General features: G+C 41.7%; 1 protein-coding gene across 1 annotated transcript in view; it reads left to right on the forward strand.

Moving 5' to 3' along the window:
* The first annotated feature begins 144 nt into the window (after nucleotides 1-144).
* LOC123986882 (SLIT-ROBO Rho GTPase-activating protein 3-like) overlaps nucleotides 145-20,113 on the forward strand; it is a 53,160-nt gene continuing 33,191 nt past the window's right edge. The window contains exons 1-2 of the mRNA XM_046075299.1: nucleotides 145-635; nucleotides 13,142-13,337. Of these exons, the coding sequence (XP_045931255.1) occupies nucleotides 572-635; nucleotides 13,142-13,337 (260 nt within the window). The 5' untranslated portion in view covers nucleotides 145-571. The remainder of the gene's footprint in view (nucleotides 636-13,141; nucleotides 13,338-20,113) is intronic.

Raw genomic sequence — 20,113 nt, forward strand, 5'->3', positions numbered from 1 at the left:
GAGGGGGGGGGGGGGGGGGGGGTTGACAATATGAGGAGGCTCACGTGACGATCTTTTAAATTCCTGTTTCCCTGCAGCGCAATTTGTCAGAGTACGAACGGCGTCTGCTTGCCTCGCTTACTCGTACGCATGTCTGTTCATTTTGGACACAGAAGGCAAAAGGACTTGGCTGCCTGAAACCTTCGTGCGTCGCTCCGCTCCGTTCATCATGTTGTTATTATTATAGTTTGGAGCTCGCTTGCCTCTTTCTGGGTTTTTTTTCCCCCGCTGAAGCCTTTGAGTCGACTGGTACCGTGAGGTGGACTCGAAACCTCTGTTCTGCCAGAGTTTAAAAAAGAAAAACAGCAGAAAAAAAAGACAAGAATGCAACATCGGTGTAATTTTCTGCACCGATTTCTAGGATAAGGTGGTTTGAACTGTCGGACTTTAAGCTGTTGTTCTCCTCGATGCACGGCCACTAGAGAAGAGAGAAAAGAAAAACGGAGAAAAGCGCTGCAGCGTTACAAGTAGGGGATCATCATCCAGGACCCAAAAGAGAGTCATAGGGTCTCACCCTAAAACCCGAGGAACGATGACATCTACGAAATTCAAGAAGGATAAGGAGATTATAGCGGATTATGAGACCCAAGTGAAAGGTGCGGTGTGATTCCGGTGTCTGTGTCCGCTCTGCGTGCATTGTCTCTGCAGACTGTCGACTCTGTCTGACCAAGAGCCTGTTTATCAGCCTTCTGCATGTTTCTGCTTTTGCTTTTTCTTCACGGTTTATAATGCATCTATTATGTAGCCTAGTGCTAAAACAGAGAGCATTGACAGATGTAAACCGTGACCGTCAATGCAATGACAAGAGCATCACAGTGCGAGGAGCGAGCCCCCTTTCATTATTCTCTCTCTCTCTCCCTCGTGTGCAAAGGGTTTCTGTCACTAATTCAACAACAGCCAGATGGATTTCTGTGCACTGAATTTAGATTTGTCATGATGTGGTTTGGATGCTGGATCTGCAGCTTTCTTAAATGATCCCTGTGTTGAAAGCAGTGCAGGATGGATGGAGGGCTGGCTGTGTTATCGCACCTCATTCTTTGACATTTTGGGGCCTGTATTTGCCTCACTGTGGTTTGAGATGCTGATCACATATTTGGGAATATATTAAATGCACATTACCTGGGCGTACATCAAGTGCATATTCGTTTTACACATATTCAGTGTTTTATGTGATGTGACTGACTATTTCAGAATCCTAATTATCTCAAATCTGAGGGTAGATTATATAGGATCATATGGTAGCCATATGATTTGGTCAAAAAAAGTCTTATTAGTGAACAATGACACTATATTTTTCACTGATTTTTATCTTTGTGTCGCATTGGACACTGGTTCAACTTGAGTGTATTGGTACCACTTAATCCTGCTTTACCCAATTATGCCAGTTGTCTGCATATGAAAACAGAGAGTCCAAAGTCCAAAGTCCAAGTCCATGCAGGCCACTCAAATAAACAAATATAAGATACTTAAACTGCCATGCAGTGTAAAAATGAACCGACAGAGTAGACTGGTTATGAGCAGACATTTCCCTGGTGGGAAAAGTGGGGTTCAGTTTCAAGGCTCTGCACCCATTACTAGCACTCTCCCTCTCTCAGCGGTTTCACTAATGTTACGCCTCAGGGGCTTCAGCTGATCATCCCCAGAGTCATGTACCAGTCCAGATCTTTGGATGCTCAGAGTGTGAGCAGTTGTAGGATTGATCTACAGACACATTTTTCTTTGTGTGGACAGTGTATCAGCTGCTGTCCTGACTGATTCTCACCTTCCACACTTTCTGTGCCTCTATAACCTCAGTTTTGTCTTTTGTCATGTGCTGTTCATTGAGATTGTCCACTTTATTATAGGCCATTTTTCTTGGGGAGGGGGGTGCGGTGGGGGTGGGGGGTAGTTAATTCAGGTATCAGTTATTTAGCTGAGATCCTGTTGTATCTCGGGAGAAATGCTCTTGTTTCATAGAGCCAGGCCCTGTCTGTTCCTCTTATGCATTAGACTGGGTCCTTGAACTGCGCGAGGAGGGAGGATGTTAATTTATGGAGAACACTGCTTGTTTCTCATTCACAGCTGGCATGTTGCATTGCCTGCAGACATGGAGGGCTCTGTTCCTGACGAGCCACCACCTCACAACAATGGCTATGTTACAAGCTGAAGCAGGCAGGGAGTGACCCATAATGAAATTGCAGATTAGAAATTGCACCTGTCTTACTCTGAGTTATTGCTTTATGGTTAATGTGTACATAGCAGAAGGGGCCAAATCATTGGCATGTCATTGATTGGGTCATAACAACATCGCAGGGTTGCTTTATTATGTATGAAGGCTTATTAAAAAAAATCACTTGGTTTAACAACAAAGAAGAAGCTTTACCAGTACCTTCACAATAGCTACATATTGGGTTTGCATAGGTGCTGTATATGCAGGTGTGAAAGGACATCATGATATAGAATTTAATTTCTCTGTTACAGTGTGACAAACCACTCTACTAAAGTCTTAACTGAGGGCTATTAATGAATTCTTGACAACCTTCGAGGGTGGCTGTCAAAGCCGAAGTCTCTGAAGGACCTTGGGAGATGGTGTTTTATCACACTTTATTCAGACTGTTTAGCCGAGAGATCCTGCATTAGCATGTCAATAGAAAGGGTTCCTACACTGAGCAGAGACTGGCAGAGGAGCTTGGACTCTGTTTTGGAGCTAACCACCATGTGCTTGTTGGACTGCACCTCTGCCTCCTCCTGTTTGCCAGTTTTATAGGTAGCTTGTGAAGCGCCGCTCTCGGCTTCAACCATCAGCAGCTGTTTGACATTTACTCTCGAGGTTCAGCATAAACCCATTCTTCCACACATCAGGATGAACCGAACCTGCAGCTCTCAATTATTACAAATGATACTGGATGCTCTTAAAAGTCCAGCAATCGTAAGTTAACTAGCTGGCTTAACAGAGAAGGCGAGGATGAGACACTGATAGCGGTAGAGAGAGAGGTGGTGATGATACAGGACAAAGCTTTGAAAACAGCCTGACTACTTAAATGACAGTAAATGTAAAGACATGAGTGCACCCAGTCTGGACTCTGATGTCTTCAGCACAGCTCAATTTTATTGAATTGGTCTTGTGTTGACTTTTTTGCTGTACCATACTTTGACTTGAGGGACAGCGGGTAGCCTGTTCTGTTGGCTGTTTTCCCTTAATCCCCCTCTGCAATGAATTTCTGAGTCATTGTTCTTGGAGTGCAGCACAGTTTTACCCCACTCTCATTTTCTGGCAAACTGGACCCTTAGTAATAGTATTTTTCCTACAGTGTGTTGCAGATAAGTCATATGTGACTTATATTTTGTTTGAACCATTTTGCTATGATTGGGCTTTACATGGAGCTCACAAGATGGTAATCATTTCCTAACCATTTTCTAACTCATAGCCACACTGAAACCGATAAACCCACATGCTAAGACCGGCACACAGACACATGTACAAAATGAAGGAGGCCCTGTGCTGATGTAATGAAAATTATACAAGACTTCATTTGTTTTTCCTTGTTTTTCCTCTAGGCTGCAAATGACTCCGATCAGGGAAATGAATGCAGGCTACTGCTCATGGACATTTTTTCAGTTTTCCCTCCTCATGTACACATTTAATATCTACCCATGTCAACCACACATGCACACACACATACTCAAGGTGATACTGAAAAGGAAGTATAAGTTTTACACCTCTGGGTTCAGGTTTCTTTTTTGTTGTTCGCTGCTAGTCTCTGCTGGTTTCTTTCCACCAGACCAAATGCAAACAAGTTTAATCTTTCAGTAGACCTAATAAAAACCTAAATGTAATTTGATCAACATACATTTCTCACAGGACTGTAGTGCAGACCTAAGTGTCAACGTGCCTATGTTTTCCCCCACCATTACAGTAGCACGTGATCACACACCTTTTTATGTCAAATTATTAAGCAATATCATTTTATATTCTTTTATAAGCTTTATAATACACAGCTTGCAGTACGGTAACAGCAGTTTGGTGGTCACAAACCACTCTTGTCATTGCTTATTTGAAAATAGAACTACTGTATGTCTTGTGTGATATAATGATCTTTCTAATGACCCTAAAGCGCTGTCTGTTTGGTTGAATGCTGATGAGAATTATGTGAGACACTAGGTGTGTCTTTGTTTTGTTGTTGCTCCAAGCTACAGATAGCTCTGCTGAGGGAGATAATTGCTTGAAGTGGTTCACAGTTCATAGTGGGTTTTTTAAAAAAAAAAAGCAAAGCAACAATGGTTACTGAATACAGCCTGTGGTCTTTTTGCACTCTGAAATACTTATGACAGTGATGTCAACTTTAGGTTTATTACTGGTACTGAGTGTGCTGCTCATTCGTTGCTGGAAATGTGTCTCAACATCAGAGCTTGTTACCATCATGGTGCGATTTTGTTAGTTATCTATTAACACCCTGCTGGGTGGCATGAAGCTGGCTGTGTAGGAACTGGACATGTTGGGAGTTGAAGAAATGGTCACACTGACTCACCGTCTGAGGATCCTCCAGCTGCCAGCTTGTTTGGCAAACCTGCTGCTAACTGAGAGAACATTTGCAAAGAAAGGAAAAAATCATCCACTTGCTATTTAGGCAGGATAATATTTAGTGGGACAGCTTGTTTATTCTTGTGGTCCAATAAATTCTGGGCTTCATTCAGGGTTGGTTTGTTTTGTGTGGCATGGCAGTGACTAGTCAAACAAACAGGCAGCTCAAGTTGCTCTGTTGCTGACTCAGTTTTGCGATTGCATGATTTCATTCTGTTAATATACACCAAAGTCTTAAAGGAAAATACATTTTATCACATATTATTTTGGCAAAGAGTTAGATGAGAAGATTGGTACAACTCTTATGAGTGTTTATGTAGCCTACAGGTAAGAGTTTGAAGCTACGTCCAGCAGCTGGTTAGTTTAGCTTAGCATAAAGATGCTGCTAGTGATAGCTTCATACTTAACTCACAGACCTGAGAGTGGTATCAGTCCTCTCATCTAACTCTCTTAAACTATTTTAACTACCTCATGACATTTTATTGATGGAACTTGAGTAGAAATCAAAGTTTGACAAAATGTGTATTTCTTGCGGCAATGTAAGAGGCAACACTTCTGTCAATTTCTGTCAAAGTTTCTCACCACAAAAAGGATCTCTTTATTTGTGTCCACCAAATAAGTACAATATATTAAGAAAAACATTATATTCATGTCCTCTGCCATTATAAATCATATAGTTTGGCTTCAGAGTTTGTTGACTGGTCTCTTTGAACACAGTGTGATGAATGCAGCTGCCACTTGATAAATTGAGAGTTTGTTCTGTCTGTCTCACAGGGAATGAAGAGATAATCACCCTTTCATGAAACGGGTGATCTGCCAGGCGTAAATTATCATTTAACATGCTATAGTTGTTTTGATTGGTATGCTGGCATTTATAAAATAGACAAAGGTCCATTTAAACATGAAAACTTCTCATTTGTCTTTGATGAAATATTTTCAATCGGCACTGTCTGGAGAAGTGCAGTTTTTGATATACTAACCATATTTGCAGTAGGGGACTTTCTGTCTAAACTGAAAAGCTCTCTTAAAGATGTTAGTTTGAGCTGTGAAGCTCTTTATATTTTGCTATATATATTTTTACAAGCTCAGGTCCTACTTGATAAAGATGTCAGCGTTTTTGTTCTTTATAATCCGGCATTATGTAAGTAAATCGTTTCAGTGTGGTGTCTGTATTTTCAGAAAGACAAGCTTTCTTGATAAGTCCTGAAACTTTGACATGAGTACATTCAGACTAGATTTTAAAATGCCACGATTTAAAACTGTCATTCAGTTTATAAGGATTCAACTATAGTTTTATAGAACGCTTTGTATCTCAAAACATTCACAGAGAGTTGAAGACTGACAATGTAACAGAGCTGAGGGTATGGCAGTTTATTTACCCCCATTATTCCTGAGAATTATTGTTGTTTTTACAACCATAGAATGTTCAAATGGAGAAGAAAAGCAAATGTTACTCTTTGAGAACTTGAAAATGACGGGAAATTATGCCAACAGGTATCCATGGTGAGATGCAGCAATAGTTGAAAATGTTAATGAACAAACTTCCTGCTGAGAGAGAGTAACCGTAGAAACAGGAAAGAGGACAGTTGCACAAAAAAACCTCTACAATGAGAGTTTAAAAATGTCTATTTATGAAGTAATTAGTTAAGTTCTTGTAGTATAGGCTTGGGACCTGCCAGATTAACTTTATTATGTTCCAGTGAAGCACATGTCCCACTGTAGACTTTAGATAATTAAGGAGTGCACCTATTTGAAGCTCACAATTCCCTCTCATCCACCCCTGATGGTAGAAATAGAAGCGTATGTGGCACAGGCTCATTAGTGGTGGGGAGCACTAAAGTGTCTCATTTTGTTCTGTTTTGATGAATTATGTAATGTAGGGCTCCAAATAATGAATATTTATTTATTCATTTGATTTAAATTATATTCGTCTTGAGTAATTGATTGTGTGGTCTGTAAAATGTGAAAAATGGCCATCACAATTTCCTTAAAGCCGAAAGTGGCATCATTTAAGTTGCTTGTTTTGTCTGACTGACCAAACCCAAAAGATATTGAGTTTATTGTTAAGACAAAGAAAAGCTGACAATCCTCACAATAGAGAAGCTGTAGCTAGTCATTTTCCTGCATTTGTTTCATAAAAACTTTAACTAAAAACAGTTAATTTCTAGTTTAAAGTTATTGTGATTGCAGTAGATGGTGTCTCTATGTGTGTACCAAAATAACTGAACTTCTGAAACGGAAACCTGCCGAAAACAAGGGGCTCCTTTGGTTGTGACTCACCACAAGGTATGGGCAAGGCAAAAAACAAACAAAAAAGTTGCCATGTCTCTCTTCTGTTTCTCTCTCAGTAGAGTTCAGCTGAAAAAAGACTCTCTGTGTCACCTACTTTGAGCCAGTGAAGATCGTCCGTTGATCTTGGTTCAATGTGGCATTAGTTTCAGAGGCCCACACAAGAAATTGAGTGAAAGTAAAACTTCCGGTGCATTTCTAAATGCCAAATACTACGAAAAATGGGAGTACATTATATGTTAATTTGATGCAATCAGTGTTCAGAAAGAAATAGTCAAAGTAGTTTTACTGCGTTTATCAGATGCCGCTGCACAGTGGTTACCTTATCAGCTGCACAGACAAATTTATAGCATGTTTCAGTGCATACATGCGCACGTGTCTCCCCACTCAATGCTGCCACCTATCCATATCCATCACACTCCACCTCTCCTCCAATACGCTGCTCCCCAGGGGCTGGTGCACGCCCGTGTTGTCATGGAGATGCCTTTCTGGTCCTGCAGAGGTGGATCCTGGATACAGTGATGACAGACAGCTAGGCTCTCAAAGGGCATGTTTCCGGATGTAGCTTATGTTCGGGTTTCCCTGAAGCACCGGACTCGTATAACGTGCTGACATGATGACAGTACGGGCACTGAAGAGGAAATCAATGTTGGAGAGAGGTGAGGAAGTCTGGGATGGCTCTCCTCTCCTTGCACTGTGAAGCAGAGCAACAACTGATTGTTAATGTTTATTTTAGTTTCATCGGGAGTTGAGTATTTTCCTTCAAAACAGTGAGGTTTAAGGTTTATTACAGTTTGGGAGGTCCAAATAGGGCTCTGTCTGCTTATCATCAACCTTATTATCATAGTTTGTTTTAGATAACAAGAAGTTTGTATGAATGTGCCTCAAATAAGCTTGTCTTATTGTTTAACTGCCTGGATGGATTTCTAGATTGACACAACATACATCCAGTGGCAAATCCAATCAACTAGCAGATAATTAGGAGGAAGGATTAAGAGTGAGGGATGACCCAGAGACTGACAGCTGACATCTTGCTGTAGGATGCTCCATCAGTTCACCTCTGCTCCAGCCATTGATTGGCCTCAGCTCCTGTTGTCTTATCTGTGAGTACATGTGCTGCGGCAGTCTGGGCTAATGAGGGAACAGGCGAGATAGAGACAGACCTCGGAGAACCTGTGCTGACATCAGGAGCATGCCCTTGTGAATCCGAAATTGCATTAATCATTAGGGGATAAAAAAGAAGAAGAAAAAAGAACAGAAGTGGGAGGATTAGTTTAACGACTGGAACTTGTATGATGAGACTCAGTGCGAGGGACAGAGAGAGTGAATTAAGGTCTGGATAAGGGTTGTGTTTGTCTGTGTCTCTGCTCTTGATGTGAATTTGGCTCTGCAGTGTAGAGCCCAGATACTGCAGAGCTGAGTTGGGGATTAGGTTAGTGAAATTGGCTCAGAGTTGCTTTTGTCTGGTGTGTGTGTGTGTATGTGTGTCTACATACTGAGTTTGTGTGTGTGGGGTTGTTTTATTGCATAGTGATGTGAATGCCCAAGGACATTATTTTCAAAGTGTTTAATACCTTCTGAGGCATGTTATGATTTATAATTTATCCCCATTACATGGAGACATGTGGTTCTTTCCTCCACATTTACTGCACCAATATACAAACAAAACACGGTGGGATCTGCCCTTCTTATTGATTCATTGAAACAATGTACACTAATCATAGCTGTGATTATATGTAGAGAAGGGAAACCCCTCTATACACTAGATAATATTTTAGCTTTATCATCCTGCAGGGAAATGATCCATCTCTCCTGCTCCTCCACGGGCTGCTTGCCGCCCCGTGCAGCCTGACTTCCCCTGCTGCCCTCAGGATGCTCTGCAGAAAATCCCTCTCATTCACTGCACTCGACTTCATTGCGTCAAGATGTCACGTGGCCCTCTTAAACGGCAGACTTGCAGTAAAATGCTTTATCAGTACATCACTGGTCTCCTGGATTGACTTCAGGAGGAGGCGAAGGTTTTATTTTTATAAGATGATAAGTAACGTCTTGTTCTCGGCTCATAAATGTGTCCATATCGTGCTAGGAATACATGAGAGGCACCTCCAGTGGGCAGTTTTCAGTTGATTCAACCTAAACCTCGGTCCAGGATGAATTTCATTTTTCTACGCCAGCTACAATAATTGCTGGAAACATCCCCACACTGTGCTGTAACACAGCTGCCAGTACAGGGTTTTGGCTGTGAGGGTCAAAGTTCAAGAATCTCCAACATCCTACTATTGTTTCCAGAGGTTTTCCTGTGTCCAGTGTCCACTGCGCTCAATTCCTGTCCCTAAACGGTGTAGAAGAAATAATATTGTGGAGCAGGTGTCCAGTCGAAAGGGTAGGGCTCGTTTGCCGATAAAGTATGGACTCGAGGTCTGGAAGTGTCTGTCATGAATATATATACTATCTGCTCTGTCACAAATCACCTGCAGTCATTTACAGAGCAGCAGTAATGCAGAACATTAAAACATGACTGTTGACCTGTTGACACTGTGCACACACACACACACGTACATTTTCATCTGTCCCAACATACGTTCAGCTTAATGAATTGTTCTGAACATGTGGACCTAATCCCAGTTGTCTGTGGATAAATCCAGTTCAAAAGAAAAAAAGCTTTTAATTCCTCTAAATCTTAGAAGTGTGATTATACAGCCACTGATTAGAAATGTTATTGGATTCATATAGCTTTTTGCCTTTGCTAAACATTATTTGGAGGTTTGGAGGAAAATGTAGCAGCCTTTATAATTATAGTCGATATATCAAACAGCTCAGAAGCAGTGTTTAGTAATGGGAAGCAACTAAGCGAAAGAAGCAAAGAAAAACAAGGTTTGCACAACACAGAAGAGCTATTTTTCAGTGCATAGAACTGAACCAGCAACAAAAGCTCCATATTAAGCTCAATTACACAAGCAAAAATCATTTACTCTACTGTCACATGGGTCTTCAATTATAGGCTGTTACAAAGCTTTAAAGCCTAAAATTATCATTCAAAGAATTCTGTCCTTTATATGTATGATCCCACCAGAGTTTGACCATATTTCAGCTGCTCCAGCCTCCCCACTACACCCCCACGCTCTCACCAGCCTTTTTGTCTGAAGATAACCCCCACCTCCCTTCTCCAAAAAAAGCAGATGGCTCCATCTCTAAATAGAAAGCCATACAGGCAACACACAGTGGGTCTGCCACAGACAATAGCCACATGCTTAATCAAGCAGCAACATTAAAGGTTTCACTTGGTCACTTTGAATCAGAGGGGTTTTTGGGAGGTTGCCCAAACAATTCCACCTGCACTGGGAGTACATGTCTGTCCCTAAATCCAGTAACTGTGTGATCAAAAACACTGTTTGAAATTAGCTTTATGTGAGTCCAGGCTTTAATACCTTTGCTCTTAAACAGTGACCAGTAAGAGTTAAATCATTAAACTATTACTGGTGGTCGAAGGTTGGAGGTGATGGGCGTAGTTCACGAGACATTTATACTAAGGTTATATATTTTACAGATAATATAGAAGAAAAGAGGTCTCTATTATTAAACATCAACATCATCAATGACTTTAAAAACACTTGATTCGTTGGTGGTTTGAACCAGTAATCATTCTTGAAAGCAGTAAAGGCTCGTTGTGTGTCGAAATGCTCACCGAGTGTTTTATATATGCTGTAAATACTGGTCTTTTTATTTCTTCACTTCAAATCAGAGCACAGACAATCACAGATATCAGATGAATTTCTTCATGTAAGGAGCGTAAAATAGTGCGCAGGACTTGTTTTGGTGGAGTTCAAAACGATAAACAAGCATCTTCACTGTTACTTCAGGCCCATAACCTCACAGCATTCCTCCTCCTCACAGATTGAAAAGAACTACAGAGGGGTCTTTCGCTTTAAATACAGCCAACGAAGCCTCAAAGAGCTGGGAATACTTAGGGAATAATTCTCCAATTGCTCATGGTTTCTCAGAAGGAAGGGCACACTTCTGGTGTGCATGACCTATTTTTCCAAACTCATCTGTCAAATGCGGAGCTGCAGCTGGTGGTTCAGAGTTCCCTTTATGTGAAAGACTGTTTTCAAAAGTCCTCCCCGTCACTCATGCAAATCGGTGTCACATTTTCCTGGGGCATTCCTCTTGGCCCGCCTGCTTTGGCATTGTTTTTCTCTTTTTAAAGAAAAAATATCCAGACAAAAAACATTACAAACAGGGAACGTAGCTGCATGACTGGGAAGGAAAGACATTCCTGTCAGGTCTGAGGGAGTGAAGTGGTATTGCTCCCTGACTCTGGTTCAGGGATCCCACTAAAAACGGAGCTATTAAACCCCACAGAGCTGGGAGGGAGAGTGGGCCCCTGGATAAAGGGGAGGGCAGGGACAATGGTTTACCGCAGAGTGAGGCATGCCGCTCCAGGCTGAGGCCAGGCGGCACGACATCACAAGGAGAGAAAAGGCTCCCCCAGCCCCGCACAACATCACTGTTGCTGCCTCCCCAGCAGTGAGAGCCTGCATATTTCCATGAGGAAGGCCTAGATGACCAAATTACACCCTCAACAGCATGAAAACACAGGCTGTGTCACTGCTGTGGTTTTAGCATTCAGTTAGCAGTTCATCTGGCTCAGATATGAATAAAATCCATCCTCAGTCTTTATTATTTAGGATTATAACTTGCAATGACTCATGTTGGATGTTACGACATGCAGTGACTAACATCCTAAATGTCACTGCATGTCGTAAGTTAATTTTTCCGTTGCTGCTTTAAAGTGCGTATCCATGCAGACCTTTTTAAAGACCAAAGTAAACCTAAAAACCCCCGACTTTATTTTGTCACCACACAGGTTTGTTTGAAGAATTCCTAAAGAAAACTGAAAACTTATAAGCAGCGTTATTAATCCTCTGCTGGCTGTGCTGTAATCTTGGATTCTTGTCATTTAATTCTACTGACTTGACTCAGGAACTGCACTGAGGGAAGTTGTGCTTTTATGTGACAATAAAGTGTCTTTTAAGATGAGATGATCAAAAAACCTTTTGGTTTCTAATGAAGGCCGATCATTAGTTTGCAAGGTTTTCTCGAGGCTTCCTCTCGAGAAGTGACACCAATCATCCTGTTTACTGTAGCTCTCCATCAGGTCATGTTTTTGTTCCGCAAGATAGGCCTTCTCTGTTCCTGAGTCGAGGCATCATTGCTGCTGATGACAGCACTACAAAGACGAATCGGGTTTCTCTCATGGGTTCCCACAGGCATGAAGGATCTGTAGTCTGCCTGGCAGCATCAGGTTCCCCTACTACTCGCTCCAAGTGGGGGAGTGCATTAGCTTCTCAGTAGGTTAGTTTGAACTCATAGTGTAGACACCTATGAGAGGTCATACACACAGGTTATCTTATTGGCTTGGCATGGAGCCTCACTGCTTCTCACTCTCAGCTAGAGGCTCTGTGGTTGCTGCAGGTCTGAAGGAGTGTAACAAAATTGCTTAGAATAACTGAAAAAAGAAAACATTTGGTAATTAATCATTGTGTAGCTGATTCATTTAGCAGCCCTGCTGAGCTTTTGATAAAGTGTTTGAATATCTTTGCTATGTGCCAGTCACATCTGTAGCATTGTTTGTGCTCTAATGCTTCTCAGAAAATGCAAAACAAGCTCAGTAACTTCACATATTTCCTGTAACATATTATTAGCACACAGTATAGGTACTGCAAACAGTCCTATCTTAAATAGTTAAAATGATTCCCAAAGACTTTAAGCAACAAACCACAAACTAGATTTCTTTTGTCGAGAAGTCATTACACAGCATTTTATTGTACAGTATGCTCAGTTACCATGTCAGATTTTAACGAAAACCTGCTGCAACTGCTTCACAGCAGCCCTGTACATGTTCTGGAGGGTTTTTTCTATTTCTATTTCTTGTAATGACTGATTAACATCAGACCTTCAACTTTTGACTGATAAACAAAAATCCCCTGTAACACCCAGCACCCTGTTAATAAATGGATGTCATTAAGTGTCAGTGCAGAAAGCATCCTACCGCTTGATGTGAGTGTGTGGAAGACTAGATACCTCTAAGAAAGAAAAAGCTCTTTCCAGACAAATAATAAGGTAATACACTTTATAATAATAATGCAGTACTTGATATTTTCATGACATTTTTGACCAGGGCATGTTGTGCACTGTTGTGACAGCAGTATAAACAGCTGACTCATACCATTTTTGTGTTTCGATGGACAGAGATCCGTAACCAGCTGGTGGAGCAGTTCAAATGCTTGGAGCAGCATTCTGAGTCTCGTATCCAGCTGCTGCAGGACCTGCAGGAGTTCTTCCGCCGCAAATCAGAGGTTGAGCTGGAATACTCTCGCAGCTTAGAGAAACTGGCTGAGAGGTTCTCCTCCAAGATCCGCAGCTCCAGGGAACACCAGCAGTTCAAGTGAGTTTCCCTCCCTGCAGACTGAAAATTCTCTCAGGCTACAGGTACAACTTCTATCAGAGAGTCAGACAGTAAATATTTGATTAACTTTATGTTGATTTTTTGTTTAGTTTAAATTTATTTTGGTAAAGTACAGGTTACATTTTCCTTTCAGTGTGTATTCAGACCACAGAGATCTGTATGCCAAGAGACTTTATCCCCCTCTAAAGACTTGTTTATAACCTAACTGTTAAGACCCAGCCCTGCTGCTAATCACAGTGCCTTGTTTGATTACAGTGCAGATCTTCATTAAAGAAGGTAAAGACTGTTGAGGGTAGACATAACATATTCATTGCACTCTGTGATTTAGCACTCAACTTCATAGAAGAAGGCTTTGAGTGAAGCTTTATGCTTCATTATGTTTTAAATTCAATCCATTATGTACAAATATGGCAGACTCTGCACAAGCTCTGCAACAGAGAGAAACGTGGATTGCATCAGCATCAATGTGAAGGTTGATATTAAAGTAAAAAGCATGTCATTTCTCCAAGATAGTAAATTATAAGCAAAAATAGTACAGGTACCATTCAGTGAAGGGTGCTGTATGTGTTGGCTTGATTATTAAATTAACCTGTGTAATTGGAGCGCTAACAGCAACAGACACATCACTGTATTACTGTAATGTTATTGGCTAACGAGGATTAATAAATATAAGTAATCCTAGGTTAAAATCTCTTTTGGAGTGCTAAAAGTGTCTGCCTTAGCCTAAACTACAATATAAAACTACATTTATAGAGTAAATAATTTCCTGAATTTAATTATTTTACATGTGAAGTACAAAAAATCACTCGGTGTTTTTAAGAAAAAGATAAAGCTGATGCCTAAGTACAAAGGCAAAAAGTGTGAGTGGATCTTAGGAGTGAAGGAAACAGTGAATAACGAAACCAATGAATGTCATCAGATCAAAATCAGCTCACCCGTATCCTTGACCCATTTAGATTTGCAGCTCTGGAAACACTGAAATGTACGCTTGTGAAAAAAGAGGGCTCGTGTGCACAGAAACTACTACTAACACATTGGTACATGACTCACACAGGGCATGAAATTAAGCGCTGCCGCTCCCAAAATCAAGCACCTCGGGGCGTGCAGGCAAGCTCACTTCAGTCTACAAATGGGACTCTAACCCGGCTGTGATGTGGCAGCAGATCTCAGACATGAAACTACACCAACATATATGTAGTTCCAGCCCAGCTCTGATTCCTGCAAATGCAAGCAGCAGGACTGCATTTCTAATATTTCCATATTTTGAATCTTATTTTTAAGTTATTACCAGCCTGCTCAAATGGAGAAAAACAACAACCCACAGAAACGTCCACACTTCTCCAGCTCAGGTGTGAATACACTTGGTTTTTAGACTAATGGAGAAAGTACAATAAATGCATGTACTGTAAACACTACAGTGATGTAAAACAATAAACACCTGTATATTATTCAGCAAATGACAATACAATGAATATATTTAATCGGGCAGCTGGGCTTCCCTCATGTTCAACTTACCTCTTTGTCCATCAGTTGACCACGTGATGCCTGCATGTCTGAAATGTTGCCATTCGTCTTTGAGAAGCTGTTCACCACATTGAATGGTTTTCAAATGAAGAGAAGTGAGTTTAGATAAGATGATTCAAGTGTTTTTGAGAGGTGTGATTTGTACAAGCCAACTGGGTGGGTTACAGTTATTTTTACAGTCCTGGTTTACAGTTTGGGAAAATCAAGTACTTGAGTAACATATTTTGACACTCTGTGTGTCGTAGTGTGCAAATACGTACACCTACTGTATATAGGAGAGCTGTGTTTGTGTGTGTGTGTATGTGTGAGAAGTGGAGGAGGATTTGACTGGATATAATTGAGTCCAGCTGCTTTAGAGGAGGCATACTTGACTCTGGCGTCTAAGACTTGGCTGATAGAAGACAGAAATGTGCTGCTGCGACGACACAGTGGCTTAACCTTTGGACTGTACAGTTGATCTTATCCACACAGAGAGGGACAGGTTTTAGGAAAAACTCCTAATCCTCGGACACATGTTCTAATAATATTACACATTAATATGCCAAGATCATGGCAGACTCAGTGCAGTTTTTCTTTGACTGAGGCCACACACACACACACACACACACACACACACACACACATACATACATACACAGTGTAGTGATAGCTAAATGGACAACAGTGGAGTATGACACTTTTAATGCATTATCTTGTAGATTTTACTGACCTCCTTTGAACTTCATTTAACCAGAAAAATGTGTACAAATATGAAAGATAAAACAATAGGAACTAAAGGAGTGAAGCAGTGACACAGAAGACGTTTGGGTGTGGGGCTACCACCCATACTTGACATGTAAATAATATATAATATTTTGTACTACAGTGCACACACTTTCTTCTGCCTAAAGGATACATACGGGGTATGTTGAATTGATACGACCCAATTTATCATCCAAAGTAATGTTTTCAGCTTTTGGTGAAGCCATAACATGATTGCACCTTGTGCCTTGCACTCCTGCTCTGAGCAAGCAGGCAACCACAAATCCTGGTAATCAGCTGTGACACACCCTTTGCTGTGCCTTTCCTCCCACTTGAGTGTAGTTAAGTTCATGGCGAGCCACCAAAACACCAAATGGGCCTAGGCAAGAAAAACAATTGTGTTTGTCCAGTAAAAACACTTTGTTAGCATAAAGCCCAACCATGCAGCATCAAAAACACGCATTCCATTTTAAGCTCTTGTGGCTATTTCTTTTGTCCTCACAAATAGTTTCTTTTGGTCTTGTCTTTGTAATCTTTGACTTGGTATTTCATCTGTTATAACACATCTGAACTATCCTTTTCCTGAAACCCTTCAACGTTCCTGTGACTGTCTTTCATTGCAGTAAAAGTTGTGCTCTGTAAACTCTTCTGCCCTGTACTGTGGAGTACTTTCAGAATCAGCCTAGTATCTTGTGCCTAGTTATATCTTTTTACGTTTTTGAGGGACATCAAAACAGAGCAGTAAAATAGAGTCATCTTGACCAGGACAGACTTACATATGTGCTGGATCACAGCCGGCAGTCTGTTGGCTGAACCCTTCTAGCGCAGATTCATTAGCAAGCTGAATGCCACTGTGATTTACAGGTACTGCAGCTACAGCTACACCACAGCAACCTGACCAAGGATCATTTTGCTCTTCCACTTTACCTCATTGGCCACAGTGAAAAGACACAGTGTGAAGGATTACTTCGCTGCTCCATACTGCAGTCGCTGTGCCAGATAGTGCACCACTTTCTTTCTCTTACTGGTTCGCAGTTCCTCAGAGACAACAGCTAACTTGATTTTAATTATGGAGCAGACGTTTGAGGGTACATCATGAGTGGGATTTATAATATATCCCATCAAATTAGAGTGGATTTGTATCATCTGTCTGTCATTCAGACATATTCACATAACATAGCACCATTAGATCGACATGCAGTATTGATATGGAGAATAACCTGTCTGGGAGAGATAAGACAGGGTGTCCAAATTGGCGAACGTGTGTGTGTGTTAATCTCTTTGTGTGGTTATTCAAGCGATTGGAGAAACTGGGTGAGAAAAGTGTTCGGTGCCAGATCTTTGCACAATATATTTGAGTTATTTTAGTTTTGAAGCTGCCTTTCCCTATTTCCAAGCAATATCTCTGCCCATTTCATGGTCAGCAGGGCACAGCTTTAAAAATGGATATTCCAACATGTCTTTTAAGAAAAGCACAGCTGCTATGAAAAAGTGTGATGCGATGCTTCAGTTGTGATATAATGATGAAGAATGATGTCTGCTCCCATAAAATGATACCAGATGCTTTAATGGTGCTTTGTGGCCTTGTGAAAAGAGCTATAGCTTTATCCTATTTTGTGTAAATGTGTTGTTGAACCATGGCTGCTCTCGGGAGTTCTGAGGGCCAAAAGGGTAAAAGATAAAACTACATCTCTCTAGGCCTGGTTTGTTTAAACACGGCGGTCGATTCCCTGCTCTTGTCAGGCTGACAAGTCCAGCTGGTGAATGTCAGTCAGCTTGTACAACATCAATAGATTAGCTGGTTTGCAGTTTGTTTTTCAGATCTTGTCAAACCTTTTCCTCCTCGTCATCAACGCTGCACTGTGCTCTGCTCTGCTTCGGCCTAGTGGAGGCCGATATGACCCTAAAATACTATCACAATTTTTCAGAGTATATCTGTAATAGTTATATTCTTGACGTAGGGCTGGACAATAAAACAGATAAGATAATTATCCCAATATATTTTCCTCCATTCCCTTATTACAAATGTTCAATAAATGTTTGATTTAATTGTTTTTTAATATATTTATTTTAGATATTTATTTTACAAAGATTTTACTTAATTTCACTCATGCGTGTTTGTTAAAAAAAGATTTTATCATCATAATTGTTGTTGTTTTGAATGTTTTACCTCAGATTTGTTAAGTGATCCACTGTTTGGCATCAAGTGTTTGTCATGTTCTGACCATGAATAGTTTAAAACGAGAGTTACGTATGTAACTACGGTTCTATGAATTCTGGATGACCGCCAGAGGCAATGCTTAACACTGGATGTTATCCGTCTTGCGCACGCGCAGGTCGAGTATTTAATATCAACGAAGTCACCTGTGACCTGAGATGATGTGGGGCGTAGTTTATATAAGCCCACGTCATCAGGAAAAATGTCCCTACAAAATCTTCTCGCCAAGATTCTGAGTGACAGAGAACTCTGGCGGTCATCCAGAATTCATAGAACCGTAGTTACATACATAACTCTCATTCTATTTCATTCTTCCTGACCGCCAGAGGCAGTGCTTAACACTGGATGACTACTACCAATGTCGTCACGAGGAATCCCACCTCACCGGGAACGGTCAGAGGCTTCCCGCAAGACAGCTGCTGCTGCTGCATGGGGGGCAGCGACATTGACCCTATAAAAACGGGCAAAGGTGCATGGTGTAGCCCAGGTGGCTACAGTGCAAATCTCACTCAGAGGCACCCCCGCAGCGCTGCCCATGAAGTGGAAACACTCCTGGTAGAGTGGCCCCGAATGTTAAGAGGCAAAGGTTGTCCCTTTGACAGGTACGCTCCCTCGATAACCTCAACAACCCACCTGGAAAGCCTTTGTTTAGACAGGGCGTGCCCTTTCCTACGGCCCCCATAGCAGACAAACAGGCTATCAGAGTGGCGAAAGCCAGCAGTTGCCTGTTTGTAATGCCTCAAGGCCCTCACTGGGCAGAGCAGTTCTGCTGACTCTGCTTCAGGAACCTGTGGGCATGAGGAGTCATAGGCTGCTAGCCAAAAGACCTGATTAAAGTGGGCTGAAGCTAGCCTCTTAGGGAGGAATGATGGGTTAGGCCAAAGTGCCACTCCTGTGCCATCAGTGTTCCAGCGCATGCATGCTTCACTCACTGACAAGCGCATGCATGCTTCACTCACTGACAAGGCATGAAGCTCACTCACTTGCTTCGCTGATGCCATTGCCAGAAGAAACGCAACCTTCATTGACAACCACTTTAGTTCCGACTGCTCCAGAGGCTCAAAAGGAGGGAGACGAAGCCCTGAACAAAGAAATGGACAACATACACCACAAACTAGAAACATATCTGCCCAGTACATCACTGGGAAAGGTCATGGACTTCATCAAGAAAGCACAGCTATCTCAGCACAACAAGAGCAAAGAAAGACAGACCCGGAAATTCCAAAACCTACAGTCCAGAGCGAGCTACACTAACAGAACAGGAGAATTGTCTTGGAGGAGAAAGGACAACAACCACACAATACTTGAAACAGACAACAGATGGGTGAAAAACTTGTCAGATAGGGAACTCACCCAACCAGAGAAAGACGTTCTGACCAAAGGATTAAACTTCGCCATTACACCACAGCAACTATCTATAGTAGACCTCATCACAGCCACAGAATCGGCCATTAGGAAAAACAAATTAACAGAAACAGAAGCGGAACAGCTCAGACTAAAGGTATCTGCAGCCCTTTCTAATGCGAAGGCCCCCCCTTCCAACCTCACCATCCAAGAAAGGAAGGCTGTGACATCTCTGAGCAAGGATCAAAACATCACTATCCTACCTGCTGACAAAGGAAGATGCACGGTAGTACTTAACACAGCTGACTACCAGAACAAAGTCAACACACTACTAATACAAACACAAACACGTATGAGACACTGAGACGAGACCCAACCAGCGGATACAAGAAAAAGGCCATAGAATGTCTACAACAGTTACAGAAGGACAACAAAGCAGTAGAAAGCGTTAGGAAACGGCTAACACAAGACAACACCCTGGACAACAGAACTAGCCTCAGCCCTGACCAAATCTGCAAATTACTCAACCTCTGTCTAAACACCACCTACTTCCAGTACAATGGTGGATTCTACAGACAGAAGCATGGCTGTGCCATGGGCTCACCGGTATCCCCGATTGTGGCAAACATCTACATGGAAAAAGTGGAGAATAAAGCCCTCAACTCCTTCAGAGGAACAGCACCGAGCCACTGGTACAGATATGTGGACAACACCTGGGTCAAAATTAAAAGCCAGGAAGTGCAAGCCTTCACAGAACACATCAACTCTGTGGACAGTAACATCAAGTTCACACGAGAAGATGTTCACAACAACAGTTTGGCCTTCCTGGACTGCGCTGTACACATTGAAGAGGACAGGAGCCTGCAGATTGGTGTTTACAGAAAACCCACACACACAGACCAATACCTACTGTTCGATTCCCACCACC

Source organism: Micropterus dolomieu, linkage group LG18 (assembly GCF_021292245.1).
Source record: "Micropterus dolomieu isolate WLL.071019.BEF.003 ecotype Adirondacks linkage group LG18, ASM2129224v1, whole genome shotgun sequence".
Lineage (NCBI taxonomy): Eukaryota > Metazoa > Chordata > Actinopteri > Centrarchiformes > Centrarchidae > Micropterus > Micropterus dolomieu.